Here is a 21,697-nt window from a genome sequence, read left to right as displayed (position 1 = left end):
GTAGAAACTACTGAAAAGGGGGGTGGTGAATTCCTGATAAATACCTCAGTTCTGAGGGAGGGCCCATGTGATCTCAGGTTGCCATGGGGAAAAGAACTCCAATTAAAAACTCGCTGAAGTGTTGTGTGGCAGTTTTAGCACCTATCAGAGCTCACAGAGCAGAGAAGAAAAGCAGCTGCTTGGGCACAGAAGGATAGAAAGCTGCTGCTTTCAGGAAGCAGGGAAAGCGGTTTGTGTTAAAGATTAATTGGGGTGATTTTATGGTTCATTTTCTGTTCAAAAGAAAGGAAACAAGAAAGATGGGGCCCTTGAAGATTTAAGGAACAGGGAGCCATCAAGGTATGTGATAATTGGTTCCAGAAAGCTAAGGCATAAGTGAAGCAATTGTCAAAGGGCACTAGAAGTTTTGACCCGGTGTGGTAGAGAGTGGTGACCCTCTGCTGGAGAGCTGGGAGTGACTTTAAGGCTGTTCCTTTAATGTGACACAATGTGGCACAGAGTAAAAGTATTTTGTAAGACATATTTTGGTTGAATTAGTTAGTTTATGTGAAATATACCTTTTTTAATTTGATGTTTCAGTTGTCTGTTAATTTATGTTTGATCTAAGTTGGTTTTAGATTGTTTGTTATGGTTAAAATCTTTTTAAAAAATAAGATCTTATTTCTGTTGGCATTATAGGGATTCCTTTTTTCTGAAAGTTATTGGTCTCCACAGGGATTGTAAAATAATAGTTTGATGAAGAAATTTCTTTAACCAAAAATTGGTATCACTGTGGAACTCGCTATCACTGATAGTGATTGAAGCAAATAGTATAGATGCGTTTAGGGGGAAGCTAGACAAGCTTATGAGGGAGAAGGGAATAGAAGGTTACGGTGATATACTTAGATGGGGAAAGATGGGAGGAGACTCATGTGGAGCATAAACACCAGCGTGGATGGGTTGGGCTGAGTGGCTTGTTTCTGTGGCATATATTCTATGTAATCTTATGTAATGTGATATGTGATTAATACATGTTTTAATAAAGTAATTTGGACATCTCACTGCTATTATGAATATTGGGGTAGCTTGACTTCTATAGCTGGCTCTTGTTTTTTCTCAATCTTCAGCCAAAGAAAGCAAGAAAATTGAATGCTGCTTCCCACAGGTAGAGTCTGTGAGGAGATAAAAGGGGATACGAAAGCTAGAAGAGTGCATTAACGTTACTGGCCATTCAGCCCATATGGCGAACAAAGATTGCTGCTTTTAACACTGTATTTGGTCTGAGAGAACCCCAGGTGTTCAACTGCAATGTAGGCAGCTTTGATAATTCTGGTTACACTTGTTTGCCATGTCACCTTATTTAATTTACTGCTTTGTCTTACTGGTTGTTTCACATGCAGAGTGTAGTCATAATGAATAAGAGTTCTATGCTTTTATTCCTGTGCAGTTTTACACAAGGCCCACTGAAAGATGCTCCCAACTTGATCTGCACACCACACACATCCTGGTACAGTGAACAGGCATCCCTAGAGATGAGAGAAGCAGCTGCTACTGAGATTCGTAGAGCTATTACAGGTGAGACCATCTAACAGTTAGATGTAATTTAGATGCAATTTAAGAAACTTTAACAATAATGATGCTTATTTATGTGTAATTGCGGAAAGGCATAACACTCTTAAATATAAGTAAATATTTTCATTAATCTATTCAAAAGGTTATAATTTTAATATTTAAAGCATTATGTATTTAGAATTACTGTTATTTTAATCTCAGTACAGGTGTGACAATTTAGAATTATTTGTTTGCGGGATGTGAGCATTGCTGACAAGGGTGGCATTTATTGTCCTTCCCTGATTGCCCTTGAGAAGGTGGTGGTTGACATGATAATAACTGATTGTGGTTGTGGACTCCAGTATTAGATACTATACGGTACTCTACCGTATATGGGGTGACCTGACCTGGGGGTTGCAGGTCAGATAGTACCTGTCTTGATAGAGTTTAGACACTGCAGATATGTGTTCACGTTAGGAAAATGTGTTATCAATGAAGTTAGCTCAGCTACAATGTCGACAGCCTGTGTGCATCATTAAAAAAAGAAACAAGACATGGTGTCAGAAGTAAACCAAATGCAACAATGGAGGTTCTGCAACCACCAACAGAGCTCGATTTGGAGGGCAATCTTGCTGAAAATTGGAGAAGGTTCCAGCATCACTTTGAGCTGTACCTCACAGTGACGGGCAGTGACAAAAAAGACCCTCAGGCACAGTCTTCCATCTTTCTTCACGTAGCAGGAGAAAAAGCCCTAGAAATCTATAACACATTCACATTTGAAAGTGATGAGAAACAAAATTATTTGAAAGAAATAATGGAAAAATCAGAAGTCTACTGCAGCGCTAAGGAAAACATCATGTATGAATTTTTTTTTTAACGTGCACGCAAGGCATTAGTCGGTATGTAACTGAGCTGAGAAAACGAGCTAAATGATGAGAATTTGGAGAGCTTGAAGAATCACTCATCCAAGATAGAATAATTTGCAGATCACAATGACTCTCTGAGAGAATGGCTTTTGAGAGAAGTTGATCTTGCGATCGAGAAAGGAGTAAATAACTGCAGTTCAGCAGGGACAATGAAATGCCAGGTTTAACAGATGTCAGAAGATGATAAGATGCACACAGTCAAACAGTTAGACACAGTTAAACAGGAACAGCCCGGGAAAGAACAGCCTGAAGGTAAAAATAACAAAACTGCTATTAAAACATTTAAATGCAGCCGATGCGGAACAGAGCACTTAGCACGTAGATATCCAGCTTGTGGAAAGCAGTGTAAGGACTGTGGTAAACTAAGTCATTTCACTAAGATGTGTAAATCGAAGAAAGTACACATGATTGCAGATGATGACACAGACACTGAAACTGAACTTTTTATTGGTGCAGTAACAACAAATTCCAAAGAAAATGAATGGAAGGTCGATTTAACATGGTGGTGAGTTTCAAGCTTAGAGTCATAGAGGTCTACAGCACAGAAAAAGGCCCTTCGGCCCATCAAGTCTATGCCAGTCAAACAAGTACCTAACTATTCTAATCCCATTTCCCAGCACTAAGCCCATAGCGTTGTATGCCATGGCATAGCAAGTGCATATCCAAATACTTCCTAAACATCATGAGGGTATCTGCCTCTACCACCCTTTAAGGCAGTGAGTTCCAGGTTCCCACCACACTCTGGGTGAAAAATTCTTCCTCAATCCCCTCTAAACTTCCTGCCCCTTACCTTAAATCTATGCCCCCTGGTTATTGATTCTTCCACCATGGGGAAAAGTTCCTTCCTGTCTACCCTATCTATGCCCCTCATAATTTTATACACCTCAATCATGTCCCCCTTCGGTCTCCTCTGCTCAAGGGAAAATAACCCCAGTCTATCCAATCTCTCCTCATAACTAAACCTCTCCAGCCCAGGCAACATCCTGGTAAATCTCCTTAGCACTCTTTCTAGTGTAATCATGTCCTTCCTATAATGCGGATTCCAGAACTGCACGCAATACTCTAGCTGTGCCCTAACCAGCGTTTTATACTGTTCCAGCATTACCTCCCTGCTCTTATGTTCTGTGCCTCGGCTGATAAAGGCAAGTAGCCCATTTGCCTCCTTAACCACCTTATCTACCTGTCCCACTGCCTTAAGGGACCGGTGGATATGCACACCAAGGTCCCTATGATCCTAGGTACTTCCCAGGGTCCTACCATTCATCGTCTATTCCCGTGCCTTGTTTGTCCTGCCCAAGTGCATCACCTCACATTTATCTGGATTAAATTCCATTTGCCACTGATCAGCCCATCTGACCAGCCATCTATATCCTCCTGTAATCTAAGGCTATCTTCCTCATTATTTACCACCCCACCAGTTTTCGTGTCATCCGCGAACTTACTGATCAACCCTCCTACATTCAAGTCTAAATTGTTTATATATAACCACAAACAGCAAGAGAACCAACACCGATCCCTATGGAATCCCACTGGACACAGGCATCCAGTCACAAAAACACCCCTCGACCATCACCCTCTGCTTCCTGCCATTCAGCCAATTCTGGATCCAATTTGCCAAATTGCCTTGGATCCCAAGGGCTTTTACCTTCGTTATCCAGTCTCCCATGCGGGACCTTAACAAAAGCCTTGCTGAAGTCCAAGTAGAATATGTCAAAAGCATTGCCTTCATCTACACACCTGGTCACCTCTTCGAAAGATTCAATCAAATTGGTCAGACATGACCTCCCCTTAACAAAACCATGCTGACTGTCCTTGATTAAGCCCTGCCTCTCCAACTGTAGATTAATTCAAGTCCTTCAGAATTGCTTGCGATAGTTTCCCCACCACTGAGGTTAGACTGACTGGCCTGTAGTTCCCTGGTTTATCCCTTCTTCACTTCTTGAATAACGGTATCACATTGGCTGTCCTCCAGTCCTCTGGCACCTCTCCTGTGGCCAGAAAGATATTGAAAATTATTGCCAGCGCCCCTGCTATCTCCTCCCTTGCCTCATTCAACAGCCTGGGATACATTTCATCCAGGCCTGTAGATATTTCTACTTTTAAGCCTGCCAGACCACTTAGAATCTCCTCCCTTTCTATGCTAATTTCTTTAATTATATTACAGTCCTTCTGCCTGATTTTCATACGCACATCATCCCTCTCACTTGTGAACACCGACACAAAGTATTCATTTAGAACCCTACCTACGTCTTCCGACTCCACACACAAATTACCACTGTGGTTCTTAAAGGCCCCAACTCTTTCCCTAGTTATCCTCTTACTCTTAATGTACTTGTAAAATAACTTTGGATTTTCCTTTATTTTACCGGCCAATGTTTTTTTATGACCCCTTTTTGCTCTCCTAATTTCCTTTTTAAGTTTCCCCCCCTACACATTCTATACTCCTTTAAGGCTTCCACTGCTTTGAGCCCTCGGTATATGCCATAAGCCTCCCTTTTTCTCTTTATCCAATCCTGTATATCCCACGACATCCAGAGTTCCTAGATTTGTTGGTCCCACTCTTTGTCTTTACTGGAATATGTTGGCCCTGTACTCTCCCTATTTCCTTCTTGAATGAGTCCCACTGCTCTGACGCAGATTTACCTAAAAGTAGCAGCTCCCAGTCCACTCTGGCCAAATTATATCTGATCTTATTAAATTCGACCTTCCCCCAATTTAGAACTCTGATTTCTGGCCCATTCTTGTCCTTTTCCAAAACAACCTTGAATCTAATGGAATTATGATCACCACCTACAAACGCTCTCCCACTGATACCTCTACCACTTGCCCGGCTTCATTCCCCAAAATTAAGTCCAGGACCCAGAGTCCAAGAGCCCCCTCTCTTGTTGGACCTTCTACGTAGTGACTTAAAAAGCTCTCCTTGATGCATTTTAAGAATTCTGCTTCCTCTAAACCTATCACATTATGACTAACCCAGTTAATGTTGGGGAAGTTGAAATCCCCCACTATTACTACCCTGTTATTTTTACACTTCTCTGAAATTTGCCTAAATATCTGCTCTCCTATTTCTCTCTGACTGTTTGGGGGCCTAAAGTGCACTCCCAGCAATGTGATTGCTCCTTTTTTGTTTTTAAGTTCTACCCATATGACTTCATTTAAGGAGCCTTCTAAGATGTCATCTCTCATTACTGCTGTAACTGATTCCTTGATCAATATTGTGATGCCCCCTACTCTTCTACCTCCTTCCCTGTCTTGCCTGAAGTCCCTACATCCTGGAATATTGAGCTGCCAATCCTGCCCCTCTCTCAACCATGTCTTTGTGACAGCAATGACATCATACTTCCATGTGTTAATTTGTGCCCTCAACTCATTGGCCTTATTCTCCAGACTCCTTGCATTAATATAAATACCATCCAACCTTGCCAAGCTCCTTTGTGCCTTAACTGGCCTATAGTTTCTATGCCTTCCAGACTCACTTGCTCTCTATTCTAATTTTGGCTGTGCATCTCCCCCCGGCTGATCCTCCTCTCAGGATCCCATTCCCCTGCCAAGTTAGTTTAAGCCCTTCCCAACAGCACTAGCAAACCTCCCTGCAAGTATATTGGTCACATTCCGGTTCAGGTGCAACACGTCCTCATTGCACAGGTCCCACCACCCCCAGAAATGGTCCCAATGTCCCAGGACTCCAAAGCCCTCCCTCCTGCACCATCTCTCCAGCCACGCATTCATCTGGACTAACTTCCTACTCACTAGCGCGTGGCACCGGAAATAATCCAGAGATTACTACCTTTGAGGTCCTGTTTTTTAATCTGTTTCCTAGCTCCCTAAATTCTGCTTGCAGGACCTCATCCTTCTTTCTACCAATGTTGTTGGTACCAATATGTACCACGATCTCTGTCTGTTTGCCCTCCCACTTTAGAGTGCCCTGCAGCCATTCAGTGACCTCCTTGACCCTGGCACCAGAGGCAACATACCATCCTGGAGCCATGTCTATCGTCACAGAAACACCATCTGTTCCCCTTACTATTGAGTCTCCTACAACTATTGCTCTTCCCCTCTTTTTCCTATCCCCCTGTGCAGCTGAGCCACTCACAGTGCCACGAGTGTGGCTGCACTCCCCAGAGGAACCGTCACTCTCACCCTTTTCCAACACAGAAAAATGGTTCTCGAGCAAGATGCACCCTGGGAATTTCCTGACTATCTGCCTGATACCTCTCTTCTGACTGATGGTCACCCATTCCCTCTCTGTCTGCGCTTCCGTAAGATGTGGGGTGACCACATCTAAAAACGTGCTACCCACGAAATTTAGTCTCGCGATGCACCTCAGTGCCTCCAGCTGCCGCTCAAACTCCGAAACGCGGAGCTCAAGTAGCTGCAGCTGGTGGCACTTCCTGCATACGTGGTTGGTCAGAGTGCAAGGAACATCTAGGACTTCCTACATGTTGCAGGCGGTACATGACATGGGACTGAGCTACCCTGCCATGCCTCTATTTGAAAAAAAACCTTACTTAAGTTAAATACAATAAAAGAATGTTAAATTATTTATGTACTTTAAATAAAAACTAGAACTCTTACCTTTCCTTAGCTTAATCTATTTTAAACTGGAGAAAAATACTTAGCCACTACTCACGATTCAGCTCTCACCTTTGTGCTGATGTCACTTTTTGAAGCTTCCCCGCACTCGCGCTGGTTCTGATCTCTCCGTCACTCTCTCGCGCTGTCTCATGATGTCACTCTTGTTATTTTCAACAAGAACTTGACTGTAGGACACTCTTCCCAGACTGTTTCACTGCGATACTGACGGCAGGACACTCTTCCCTGAGTTTGACAGAGGTGCACAAGCAAATGTCATTCCCATAAGCCTGTATTGTAAGATAAACCAAAAAAAAAACAGCTAACTAAAACAAAAGCAAAGCTGTCTACTTATACAGGTGAAATAATTGCTGTGGAAGGCAAGTGCACACTTAAAGCGAACTACAAGAAACAGTCTCAAGCACTTGCATTCATAGTGGTTAAACCTGATGCAAAACCCATTCTTGGAGTCAGAGCTTGTGAAAATCTGAAGCTAATCAAGAGAATAATAACTGTCACCACTGATAACATCCTGATCGAGGATGCGTTCCAGGGGATTGGCTGCCTAAAAGCAGAACACACCATCAAGATTGATGAAACTATGACACCCAAAATACACCTGCCCAGGAAAATACCAGTAATATGCTGAGAGATCGACTGAAAGTAGAGTTGGACAGAGTGGAGAAACTTTACATCATCAAGAAAATTGAAGAACCAACAAAGTAAGTTCATCCAATTGTAAGGTAGAAAAATTGGATGGCAATCTGTCTGGATCCCAGAGACCTAAACCAGGCAGTACAAAGAGAGCATTACCAACTGCCCACAGTAGAAGAGATCATGCGTAAGCTAGCCAACGCTAAATACTGTTCAGTCTTGGATGCGAGTTCAGGCTTCTGGCAGGTCAAGCTGGATGAATGCAAGACCTGTCTCTGTACTTTGAATGCACCATATGGGCAATACAGGTTTTCACGCTTACCATTTGGTATTAATTCAGTTCTGGAGGTGTTCCACAGAACAGTGAAGCAGCTGTTTGAAGGGTTAGAAGGTGTGGAAACCTATATCGACGATGTGCTGGCCTGGAGAGCCTCATGAGAAGAGCACGACCACAGACTGAGGTAGGGGTGTTGGCCAGAGCTAGCAAAAAGAATCTCCAGTTGAAGAAGGAAAAGTGCAAAATGGGTCTTCATGAAATCAAGCACTTGGCACGTGCTAACAAGTCAGGGACTGAAGTCGGACAAGAGTAAAATCGAAGCAGTCATGAACATGCTACCCCCAGAATGTAAGAAAGACTTGGAGAGGATTTTGGGAATGGTGACCTATCTTGGGAAATTCATTCCAAAACATGTCAGACCTGACAGCACCTCTCAGAGAACTTTTGCAAAATGATGTGGAATGGCACTGGGAACAAAGTCACCAGGAAGCTTTGACCAGTCTGAAGAGAACACTGACCCAGGCACCAGCGTTAAAGTATTAGAATGTCAGTCAGCTGGTCAAGATCTCAGTGGACGCTTCAAAAAAAGACTCATCTGGGAGCTGTCTTCTTACAAAATGAGGCACCAGTGGCATACTCTTCAAAGGCAATTACTGAAACACAGCAGCAGTGTGTTCAAATAGAGAAAGAAATGCTGACAATTGTGTTTGGCCTAGAACACTTCTATCAGTTCGTCTACGGCAAAGTCTTGGAGGTAGATTCTGATCATAAGCCTTTGGAAGCTCTACTTAAAAAGCCCCTGAACTGTGCACCACCAAGAATCCAAGGATTACTAATGCGTCTGCAGAAGTACCAGGTCAGAGTTAGATACCAACCGGGCAAGGAAATGTACATTGCAGACACTCTGTCACGTGCATACCCATCACGGAGGAAGAGGATGAAGAAATGGAAGCACAGGTTCACATGCTGACAATGAACTTAGCCGTGTCTATATCCAAACTGGATGAGATCAGGGAAGTGACCAAGAACAATGCCACCCCAAGAAAACTGCAGCAGATTGTGCAAACTGGCTGGCCCACACATCCGAGCTGAGCCCCTTCTGCTGTACAAGAGTACTGGAACTTTCATGAGGAACTTCATGTGGCAGAAGGAATATTTTTTCAAGGGAGGAAAGATCATAGTTCCTGCAACACTGAGGAAAGAAATGCTGCAGCGCATACATGAAAGTCACTTAGGCATAGAAACATGCTGGAGAAAAGCTCGAGATGTCATGTATTGGCCTGGAATGGAAGCACAAAGCAGGGAAATGGTGAATTTGTGTGCAGTACACCAAAAGTACAGTAAATCACAACAAAAAGAACGACCTCAACCACAGTGTTCCAGAGAGGCCCTGGCAGAAAATTGGAGTGGACTTTTTCACATTTGGGAACAATGAATACCTGCTAGCAGGAGATTATTACTCAGTTTCTTGAGTCTGCTGTGCTCATAAATTATATTAAGAGCATCACTGTAATGAATCAGTTAAAATCAATTTGTTCTTGCCGGGCATACCTGAAGTGCTCATCTCAGATTAACGGTCCACAATTCTCAGGCACTGAGTTTCACAAACTTGCACAGGACTGGGAGTTTTGCCACGCTACATCAAGTCCCAAATATCCACAATCCAACGGAATGGTGGAACGAACTGTGCAGACCTTAAAACACCTGTTGAAGAAGGCAAAGGTGAATGGAAGAGACCCCTACCTGGCTCTGCTGGATTTCAGGAATACTCTATTAGAGGGCATTGGATCATCTCCAGCACAACTCCTGATGGGAGAAGACGGAGAACTTAAGCTTCCAGCTCCGCCCAAACTGTTATTTCCACAGCCAGTGAGCTACCGCGTGCAGGACCTGCTCAATCTGAGACAACAGAAACAGTACTCTGATTGAGGCGCCCGACTTCTGCCTGACCTGAACATGGGAGAGACAGTGAGGATTCAGCATGAAGGGATCTGGAATCCTGCTGTTATCACAGGAGAACCAAGGTCTTAGATAGTGCACTCCAAATGGACAACAGTACAGGAGAAACCAGAAATTCTTACGGAAAACAAATGAAACACGCCCTGCTAAAAGACAAACCAGAATGTGTAGCTAAAGATCAAAAGCCAGAATGCACCAGTGAAGCAACAGATAACCAGACAAAGCCTGAGAGTCCTGAAAACTATCTAAGGGGTGATACTTACACAGAGCTGGAGAAGGCCCCTTGACCTTCAAAATCACCTCTGTCACCATTCAGAACATCCAGTGGAAGAATTGTGAAAAAATAGAGATACAGAGATGAATAAAAGACAAAACAGACTGATCAAAGCAGAGTGAGAAAGAATCGATATGAAACTTTGTGTAAAGTTTTTTTTGAAAAGGGAAATGTCATGATAATAGCTGATTGTGGTAGTAAACTCCAGTATTAGATGCTATATGGTACTCTGTACTATATGTGGAGCCTGACCTGGGGATTGAAGGTCAGATAGCACATGTTGGAACCTATCTACATAGAATTCAATTACTGCAGCTATGTGGTTCATGTTAGGAAAATGTGTTATCAATAAAGTTAGCTCAGCTACAATATTGACGGCCTGTGCGTATCATTTAAAAAAAAAGCAAGATGGTGGTGAGCTGCCCCCCCCCCCCGAACTGGTGCAATCCCTGTGGTTTAGGTACACCGAAAGAGCTGTGAGGGAGGGAGTTCCAGGATTTTGACCCAGTGACAGTGAAACATATGTAAATTGAGGGATAAGTGTAGGTTGCATATGTTCCCATATATCAGCTGCTCTTGATGTTCCGCATGGTGGAGGCCACACGTTTGTAAGGTGCTGTCGAAGAAGTCTTGACAAGTTGCTACAGTGCATCTTGTAGATTACACAACTGCTAACCCTGTGTGCTAGTGGTGGAGTTTACAGTTAAATGATTGTGTTTAACATTTTCTTCATGAATGTATGGTTTGTTTTAGTTTGTTCATTCTGGTATCCTTATCCTTCCTTTCTCTTTGCTCCAGGTCGAATCCCAGACAGCTTAAGAAACTGTGTAAATAAGGATTACTTTGTTACAACTGCTGCCTGGCCAACAATGGACCAGCAAGCTGTCCACCCAGAGCTCAATGGGGCCACCTACAGGTAAGAGGATTATTTATTTGTGTGTTTGCGGGAAAATAAACTCAAATTCAATCTCTCACTAGATGTAGTAAATTTAATTTTTATCATTTTAATTTTACTTCTGAGCTCTTGGATTCCTTGCTGTCCCTCAAAAGCCTTTAAAACTTTCCATTCCAGGGTGCAGATACCCTACAGCTGCCATCAAACATTTTACGTTAACAGCTAACAGTAGAAATGCTTTGCTGGGCAGTCTAGGTCCACCTGCTTGTATTTTTGAAGCTCCAAAGATAAACAGCATTACTGCTGTGAGGCATCTCACTTTGATACTGGGTTAGGTGATCTTGAAATCTCCTCATACCCAGGATTTGAGCTCAGACATTTTGAATGGTAATTCGCTATGGTGAGAGCTTGTTGTGGCCTCTATCATGGCAGAAAGCTAATGCACCCCCTGGTGTCAGTCTTGGCTAAATAGTAACACTCTTGCCTCTGAGTCAGAAGTTTGAGAGTTCAGATTCCACTCCAGAGAGTTAAGCACAGCGCAGTAGTGGAGGTGCCATCTTTCGGGTGAGATGTTTATTACTGAGGCCCTGTCTGTCCACTTGATTGGATGGTCTGAGGTTGAGGAAAGCATGGTACAGTGATGACACCGTATGACCCTTGTGTCAGTCTGTCAATATTGAGCACAGTGGACTGGAGAAATTGTCATTTCTTGATGAACAAATACCCTGCTGGCTGTAACAGAGACATTAATTGATTAGTTTAATATTTTAACTTTATTCCACAGATGAAGATAGAGTGTTCTTAGAATATTCTAATCATGACTTTGACATTTATCACATCGTATGTATAGCTGTAACATTTGAGAACAGTGTTACAGGAAGTCTTAAGCCTTCTGATTTGCTAATTAAAGGCAAACATTGTACATGTTGTCTAGTAACTCCTGCTGACTGAATGATCTTCAGTTTAAAGTCCAGCCCTGATGCATTCACCAGTCAACGCTGGGAAGAGCTTATCAGCATTATTAGATATTCGACAATTAAGTACTTCATTGTGGAATTTTAGGGGAAATTGGTACAACCACTGGTTTACTATCATCCAATAATCGAATGCTATTGATGATGGCCATTGAACAGTTTATATGCCAAACTGTCCCACCATCCTTAACCAAAGGAGGAGGATTGTCATCAGAGGCAAACAGTGGGCGACATTAACTAAATAATTAGCTATCCTGGTAAATTATAGTGGATATTTCACTTCCCAAAATATTTTGTTCTACAATAATAATCTTGCAGCTGCAGAGGTTTGATAAAAGTAAACTAACCTTGTTGCTGTTTATGTCTAATAGATAAATTGTTCTTTAAAGACCAGAATTGCCTAAGAAAGAACAGGGGGCTTTTGATCAAAAGTCTTTCTCCCCACTCTTTCTTTTCTTTCACCCCCTCAAGAAGATCAATTTGACTTATATTTGAAAATGAAATATTGGACTATTCATCATTTTTCACAATTGACTAATTATTGTTCAGAAATTCTACCTTTTCCCATGAGTGTCTAAAAAATTGACATGTTTGTGATAACCTGCTGACCTGTTAGAATAGTGGATAGAGTAATTCCATATAGACTTGTCGACTGTTTCTACACAAATTTCTGATGGTAAATCATAATTCTAGCAAGAAATGTTAATGGTATTGTTGGGTTTTGCACACCCGTGAGGTTTACAGGTAATTTTATGTGACTCCACTTGCTCTGAGTGGACTTGTTCAACACTGATACCACTGGTTAAATTTCAGTCCAGCTGGTCACATCCTGTGTTCAAACTGCTGAAATCACTGAGTTTTTATTCAGTGAAGGCACTCGTACCATCTTACTAACAAAATGCATGATGCAGAGCTAGAATTTTGGCTGTTTTACTGAGGAAAACATTGACAGCTAGAATTTCGATAAGTTCTTTTTGGGTTAATTTCCAAAACCTTTGGAGAGATGGATCATGGCTTTTTGTCATTGGATGATGGCAGGAGGCTACCTGCTTCTGGCTTAAAAGACAGCAGAAAAGGAGTTCTGTGTATTTCTATCTTGACAGCAGGGTGCATAATGCCTATTAGCAGAAAACAAACTCATTTTCTATTTTAATCGTTTGAGAAAAGTCTAATTGTTGTGAACTCTCCTCATTCACAAAAACCTTCCTATATTGATATTTAAAGTTTGCCATATATTTCAGCCAGCAGCTGATATCATTTGGTGACAAAATGCTATAAGGTAAGGAAAACCTATGTTTTAAAGTTTCATTTCACTTAATAGATTAAGTGATGAGAAATTTCTGTCCCCCAACTCACCCCACCCTGTGTCCTCAGTCTTAAAGGTGCTGGTTTATGCTGTGGTTCAGCTCCATAGGCACTGCCAGTTCTTTAATGCTTCACTCAAGTGTCCATTTTTCACGGGTAATGCAAGATGGAGTGCTATCAGGGTTTTCAAAGATGGGGCCTCACACCCAATCCCATTCTGTCCTCTCACCCAATACCCATAACTGCATTATCTGGCACTGTTGCTTTTTTAAATGGCATTTGGATATTGATGTATTGTTTGCCATTAATGTAATTTGCTTGGAGCAAGGCATGTCTTTCAGGGTGTGCAGAGATACATAAAACTTAAGTGTTAGCATTAGATTTTCAAGTGTGTTTTCAGCTTCTCATTGTCTGGAATACTGATGAAAAAACATTACCGGCAAGAGCTTATCAGTAGTAGAGCTGAGTCAGGCTTGTCTGTAACTTACGGAAGTTTTACATTCAATTGATCCTGTCTTCTTTTGTAGGTACCCTCCTGGTATAGTAGGCGTAACACCTGCAGGAATCCCAGCATCCATGGAAGGAATGGTTCCTGGGGGGGTACCCGTCTCCCATAACCTTCCTGCAGTGGTGCATCCTTCCCACACTCCATCTCCCAATCAGCCCACAAAACACGAAGGCGACAGAGAGCACACCACTGAGCAATAGCAGATTACAGAGCTCATCCGGTTATAGGGTTGGGACCAAGAGACACTGAAAATATCATTATAAAAATGGAATATTTATAGGATATTTGAGACCTGAAACTCTTCTAAGAATTTGTACTCTTTACAGCTGCCAGCTTGGGATGTTACAGTGTTATCCATGGATGGGGATAAAAGCTGCATTAAACCCAAGAGAACTCCCTTCACTCAACAGAAACTAAGAAGTATTTTACAAAGTGTGTTTTCCAATGCTATGTCCCTGTTGATAAATGTGTGTCACGTCCCTCATATCTTTTATCTGTTGATCACAAACTTTACTGGGTAGATTTTTCTTATATAATTTGAAATAAGTGTTTGATAGATGACGAGAGAGTGAAATGTGTTATTGACAGAAAATGGTAGCCTTAGGTGTGGAATTTTAATAGGTAGCTTGAAGCATTTCCCTTCATTCTCAGGAACAAACTCTTTTGTATTGTTTGTCAGCAAGTTTGACTTCAAAACATTTGTTCCTCAAGGACTCCCATTTCTTAAACACACAAAACTGTTCTTTTCTTCATGATGTGGCATTTTATATGAACTCACCTTAAACATGTTTTGTCTGGGCATTTGAGTCCATCATGGTTTTTGAACTAAGTGCATCATACTGAGGCTGGTGAAGAAGGATGAACTATAATGTGGGAAGTGACAGCCAGCAGTGATGATCCTTATGGTGTGGTGATTAGAGTGGACTCTCTTCCAGTAAAAAGCATACCAGATCCAAATGTAGAATGTTACAAATCCCTTCCCATTCACTCCTCTTAGCCAGAACTCATGATCCAACTACTACCCATGCAAAGCTCTGATTCATGCTTATGTATTTCTACTATCAATTTTTTTTTGATACACAACACACTGGATGTTATCAATCCATTTGCCTGATTTCACTTAAAAACAGCAGCTCATATTGCATTTTCAGTTTCCTGTAAAACATATTTTTTGGTTAATGTTATTTTCAAATAACAGAAGTGTTTTGTGTTTTATTTTAGTTATATTCAGTTGCTGAGTGAATGACTAACTGAGTTGAGTTTAGTATTGCACATTATTATAACCCATGCAAAGTCCTGATCCAAACATTTATCTTTGCTAAGTATGTGTTTATCGTGATTCCACTCTTATTTTTATTCTAGACTTATAGCAATCATTTCTTGTATGTAGGTTACAAAGTTTAAAAAAAAAATCAGCAAGGACAAAATGTCTGGTGATTTCTGTGAATCTATGGAAGTGCATACCACTGCTGAGAGGTGGAAGGGGGAGAGATACTGACTGTACCTGGATATTAACCTACCCCTTTATAAGATGGGTCATCACCCAATAATGGAGTATTTGTATGTGAAAAACTCTGTTAAAACATTTTTTTAGGCTAAAGTGTTATCATTTAATCTAGAAAGCTCCTTATTACCGTTTGTTAAACTGTGTCATAAAACTTGCCGTTCTGTTGTTCAGATGTTGTGTGCAGCCATGTTGGGTTAACATTACTAGTGTTAAACCTTTTTCACTTGAAACTTTTTTGGTAGCTGTGCAGTGACAGTTTCCAATTGCAGGTAAAATCATTTTTTAAAGTCAGTCTTTCAATTTCTATATTTCTTCTTCAACGATTTGTGTTAACAGTGAAAAATATAAAGAATTAAAAATATTCCAAGTTCTGTTTGCATGTGTTTTACTATTGGACACCCCTGAAAACCATACTTACACAGAAAACAATTCAGTGTTTATCCTGTCACTTGTGAGAAACTTTTTATATATTGTTAAAATCTGGAATTATATTCCTTAGTTCAAGTGACATTTCAAGATATTGTTATATCCCTGATGTATTAGTCCTCATTTCTGGGTTTTTAAATACACAGATACTCAAACTGTTAACAGAGGCTTTGTCCTTTTGGTTGAAAATCAGGAGTGTAGAAGGAGCCATTAATTAGGCAAAAAAACCATCTCTGCATTCCCTTCATTCCTGAATTGTCTACTGATTTATTCTCCATTTTCAATGTGCAGAGCCATGATCAAGAATATATTGGGCTGACCCTCTGTTCAGGAACCATAACAATTTACAGATCGGAAGGAGGCCATTTGGCTTATTGTGCCTTTGCGTAGGAAATTCAAAGCTAATTCTTTTGCCTTGCTCTCTTCCCATAGCATGCTTCAAAGGTTTATCTGCTTTTCCCTTAATTACACCCTGTACTAAAGCTGTAAATCATTGTCTTGTCAATCTTTATAATAGTTTTAAATTGATGACCAACTCTAGCAAAACTTTTCATAATCTTTGAATCTCCCTTGGATAAGTCCACAGCTACATTTTGTGCTTCTCTTTCTGCACTGTCTAAAAGGCCTCAAGGTGTTTATCATCTTACAAGCAGCAAACTCACCCCCAAAACTTTTCCATCCTGGAATCCAGCACAATCACGGGGGGTTTAATATCACCTACCTACAGTTGCTCCCTCACACACTGCCAGTGAATCAGCAATAATTACCCCCTCTATTTTCCCACAGAAGATCCACTTTCTCATGAACAAGGCCCTTGTCTTCCACAGCATTATTGTAGATAATTGAAACTTGGCACACAAATGCTTATGATTTGCCCCTGCCTGCTCAAATCACTGTGCTGACAATGTGGACTTTACCACTAAATCTAAATCCTTACTCCTCTGCTAGCTTCAAACACCTCATCTCCTTTAAACTAATTTTTGTCTGATTTGTTTGTCTAATGCACCTTGGGATGTTTTTCTGCATTCAATGCATCAGATTACACAAGATAGTGGTTGTGTTTTAAAAGCTATGATATCTCCAGCTAACTTCTGTCCCAGTAAAAAGCAGCTAATCACTACGAGCTAAAATGTCATCTCTTCCAGCTCTAACTTAAGTTTTATGCAGAGTATTCAGTTTCAATAATCCTGTGCCTCTTGCTACAGCTCAATGCTAGACTCAGCAGGGCTTGATGTACATCACGAGCCCTCCGACATGCCATGAGGTGTCCAGGGATTCATACATTTAGCTGCTACTTAAATGACAAAACTTTACCTTGTTTGCAGATTTCCCAGTTACTTATAGGAAAGGTAAGAGGTCATTAATGGCCCCCTTACAGTAGTCACACTGTAGGACAGAAATAAATAAATGAGGTGTGTAAAAAAGGTAATGCAATAATCATGAGTAACTTTAATCCTTATGTAGATTGGATTCATAAACAACTTCTTAAAGCACCGTGCTCTAGAGCTAATCAGAGCAGGCTATTCCAGATCTGGCAACGAGCAATGAGACAGGGTTAATCAATAACCGCCGATGCTGCCAGTCCTGCTGAGTTTTTCCAGGTAATTCTGTTTTTGTTTTGGATTTCCAGCATCCGCAGTTTTTTTGTTTTTATCTAGGCTTAATCAATAACCTCATGCTGTAGGAGTCTCTAGGTGACAGCGATCATAATATGATAGAATTTCACATTCAGATTGAAAGTGAGAAGTGTGGGTCAAAGACTAGTGTTTTAAGCCTAAATAAAGATATAAATGCAGAGTTGGCTAAAGTAAACTGGGAAACTAGATTGAAAAGTTAGACAATAGAGATGCAGTGGCAGACTTTTAAGGAGATATTTAATAACTCTCAGCAAAGATTTATTCCAGTGAGAAAAGAATGCATCATCTGTGCCTAAATAAGGAAGTTCAGGATAGTATCAAATTCAAAGAAACACTATACAATACTGCGAAGCATAGCGATAGGTCAGAAGATTGCTGGCTCTTAAAATCCGTCGAAAGACTAAAAAATGTAGAAGAAATTAGTAGTAGAGAAAGCTAGCTAGAAATATAAAAACAGATAGAGTTTCTACAAGTAGTTAAAAAGGAAAAGAGTAACTAAAGTGAGTGTTCGTACTCTAGGCAGTGAGTCTGGGAAATTGATAATGGAAAACAAAGATATGGCAGAAGTGTTGAACGGGTATTTTGAGTCCGTCTTCAATGCAGAAGACTCAGGAAACTTCCCAAATATATTTGAAAATCAAGAGGTGAAAGGGACAAAGGAACTTAAAACAATCACCAAATCCAGGGAAATGGTACTGGGAAAACTATTAGACCTAAAGGCTGACAAGTTCCTGAGAACTAATGGCTTGCATCCTAAGGTCTTAAAAAAAGTGGCTGCAGAGGTAGTAGAGGCATTGGATATAATCTTCCGAAATTCCTTAGATTCTGGAAAGGTCCCAGCATAATACCTTTATTCAAGAAAGGAGGGAGGCAGAAAGCAGGAAACAATAGGCCAGGTAGTCTAACATATGTCATGAAGAAATTGCTAGAATCCATTATTAAGGATGTTATAGCAGGGCACTTAGAAAACTCTGTGCAATTAGGCAGAGTCAACATAGTTTTGTGAAAGCGAAATAGTGTTCAATTAATTTATTAGTGATTTGAGGAAGTAGCAAGCAATGTGGGCAGAGGGGAACCTGTAGATGTGGTGTACTTGGATTTCCAAAAGGTATTTGATAAGGTACCACAGCAAATGTTGCTACACAAGATAAGCGTACATGGTGTAGGGGGTAACCAATCCTCTATCCATGTTAACAGGAAATATAGAGCAAGGATAAATGGGTCATTTTGGATTGGCAAGCTGCAACTAGTGTAGTGCCACAGGGATCGATGTTGGGGCATCAACTATTTGCAATCTATATCAATGACCTGGAAAAGGGGAAGGAATGTTTAGTTGCTAAATTTGCTGATGACGTGAAGATGACAAAATATTTAGATAGAACACAAGAATTAGGAAGGGTAGACCATATGGCCTGTCGAGCCATGTATTCAATGATGGAGCCCCCCAACCATCTGAATGAAGTAATTTCTCCTCATCTGAGTCCAAAATGACCAGTCCCTTATCCTGAGACTGTTTCCATTGGTCAGAGAATCTAAAAGTGTCCACCCTGTCAAACCCCCTCAGAATTTAGTAGGTTTCAATGAGATTGCCTCTTATTCTTCTCAACTCCAGGGAAAAAAAGACCCAATTTGCTCAGCCTCTGATCCCTGGAACCAATCAAGTGAACCTTCACTGCACCACCTCCAATGCAAGAATATCCTTTCTCAAATGTGGAGACCAAAACTACACACAGCACGCCAGACGCGGTCCCACCAAAACCCCATACAATTCTGACAAGACTTCTTTATTGCAAGAGGATTTAAGTACAGGAATAAAGGCCAACATGTAGTTTGTCCTCCCAATTGCTTGCAGCACCTGTGCCAACTTTTTGTTTTCCTTTTATGAGCACACCCACGTCTCTATAAACATCAACACTTAAGTTCTCAACGTTTTAAAAATATTAATCTTTTCTATTCTTTCACCAAAGTGAATAACGTGACACTTCTCCATATTACATTTCATCAGCTATTTTGTGGCCCACTCGCTTAACCTGTCTATAATCTCTTTGCAGCCTGTGTCCTCTTGACAACTTACCTTTCCACATAGCTTTGTATCATCAGCAAACTAAAATATATTCAGAGATACAGTAATGATCCAAGCTAGGAGCTGTCGCCATGCTTGCTTCTACACACAGCTCTGTCCTAGGTGTGGGTCAAGTATTCTCTTACCTCACTGTGGACGGTATTGTACTCAGTCTCACATCAACCCTTTATGTGCCAGGCCCTTATACTACACCTTCCCCCAAGTCTTTATCCAATGTATTTACAAGTTATCCCAGTTTACCCCATGTATTACATCATTACCACTAACACATCTGCCCCCCCCGAAGTCTCTGATCCATAGGTTCAGGTGGTCTGGAGGCCGTACAGCCCTTCCAAATCTTGTTCTCACTACTGTCAGAGGAGTGATATGTTCTGTCACTGTATGTAAACTTCGTTGAATTGGAGGTTGTTCTGACACCTGGATCTCTTTTCATCCTCTTCTGTTATTTGGTATTGAATTGTTTTGTCGATTCCCCAATTGTAATGTTGGTTGATCCTGATCTTTACAGGACAGACAAAAGTTCTGGGCTCATCTCAAGTGTTTTTTCTCCTTTTCTTTCGTGCAGCTTACCATGACACATGCTGGGATGGAAGATGGCTCTTCCTGTTGTGAGGGTGTGACTTGGTTGTAAGCTCACCTTTGCGTCTGGCTGTCGTCAATAGATGACTGCTACTCGGTTTCAGCATCGTTTGTGGTGCCATCATGCTGACTGGGGATTGCAGCGTCTGCTCTGTGGGCTCAGGGTTTCTCTCTCCAACTGGTGTCCGAGCCGGAGGTTGAGGCTCTTCTTGTCCCTGGTTCCTCTCTTGACTATCATCTACTCAAGGTGTCATGGTAACCATCTGTGTGTTTGGCTGGTCTGACCAATGAGGGGCTTCTGACACCTGTAACAAAAGTGGACAAACCTGCACTGCAAAGAGAGAAGACAATTCAGAGCTGAAGCCCCAGTCAAAAGAATCTTGTTGGAGCTCTCGGGAACTTGCAGTTCGTATAATTTACAACAGTGTCTGTCTTGACATCATCTGCTGTTTTGAGGAGATTCAAGGCTGCACAGGCATCTCTGCCCAAGAGAGAAAAAGACTGGTTATGGATGATGCACATCAGCTCAAAGATTTGTTTGCTGTCATAGGTTAATGGTTCCAGAATCATGTTAAGGACCGGAAGCTGGATTCCTCCAGGCCCATAAAGCAGTGTGTCTGTTGTTTGTGGCTAGAGGTGCCTCAGCCACAGTTCTTTGTCCAATAGGACTGGCTCCAGTGTCCAACTTAAAGTTTGTGAGATATCCGCATTCTAGAACGAAAATTCAGGATCTTTGACCTTGCCCTAGAAACACATCTTGGTGTGCTGTCTCACCCTCATAAATCCTCTTGGGATCTTGTGTGTTTTGATGGTTTAGCCTTGCACATCTTCCTCAAGTGTCCTATTCCGTTACATTGAAAGCATTGGGCTGAAATTGCTGGACATTGATCACGCTTGTAGGGACGCTTTGCACCACATCGCTGGCATGTTCACGCCACTGGTTGGTTAGGTTATTGCTTCCCTGTTTCAGTGCTGTTTCACTAACTGCACAGTGGGACTTACATTGTATCACAGTTTGCTTTCTCCCCTTAATATGGGTCAATGCTGCAAGCAGATTTCAGTTAGCCATCTAGATTGTCAGGCACTCTCAAGGGGTTAGATCTTCCTTTGCTTGAAGCAGGTCCAAGAGTGTTGTCCACCACTCCTACAACTCTTCTATCCCTGATTAGCTCAGATTTTAGGTCACTGTAATCACAGCCTTCAGCCATTCTGTGCAGCTCATTAATGAAGGAGTCAACAGGTTCTCCTTGGCTGCCAGACACATTTTATTAAATTTAGCCCTAAGATATTGTTATTTATTAAAATAAATAATTTTAAAACTTCAAATTTTGTAGATGATTCGATTCCTTATTTAACTATTGTCAGCTATTGGGCCTACCGAATAAAGCAGCGTGTTAACTTGTTCAGCATGTGTCTTTTTATCCAGACCTGAAGCATTCGTGGAATCCCTTTCTCCAAAGTCCCCAATTTTGTGATTGTTCTGCCCCTTGGATAAGTCTAAATTGATCTGGAAAAGTGAATTACTGATCCATGTTAAAATTTTTAATTTGCAGGTTCAGCTTTAAGAGGTTTCCAAAAATCCAAGATGGCA

At 41.3% G+C, this 21,697-nt stretch overlaps 1 protein-coding gene across 11 annotated transcripts in view; it reads left to right on the top strand.

Moving 5' to 3' along the window:
• Nucleotides 1-15,752, top strand: part of LOC121290130 (C-terminal-binding protein 2) — a 321,857-nt gene extending 306,105 nt beyond the window's left edge. For 8 of the 11 annotated variants that reach the window (XM_041210341.1, XM_041210336.1, XM_041210337.1 and 5 more), the window contains 3 exons: nt 1,427-1,554; nt 10,991-11,108; nt 13,894-15,752. In XM_041210341.1, coding sequence (XP_041066275.1) covers nt 1,427-1,554; nt 10,991-11,108; nt 13,894-14,074 — 427 coding nt within the window. In that variant the 3' untranslated portion in view covers nt 14,075-15,752. Of the gene's footprint in view, nt 1-1,426; nt 1,555-10,990; nt 11,109-13,302; nt 13,341-13,893 lie in introns of all 11 variants that reach the window. The other 3 variants (XM_041210334.1, XM_041210335.1, XM_041210333.1) reach the window with 3 other exon arrangements.
• The last annotated feature ends 5,945 nt before the right edge of the window (nt 15,753-21,697 follow it).

The sequence above is a fragment of the Carcharodon carcharias genome, chromosome 17, assembly GCF_017639515.1.
Source record: "Carcharodon carcharias isolate sCarCar2 chromosome 17, sCarCar2.pri, whole genome shotgun sequence".
Classification (NCBI taxonomy): Eukaryota; Metazoa; Chordata; class Chondrichthyes; order Lamniformes; family Lamnidae; genus Carcharodon; species Carcharodon carcharias.
Note: the sequence above shows the minus strand (reverse complement) of the source record. Positions and strands in the feature narration are given on the sequence as shown.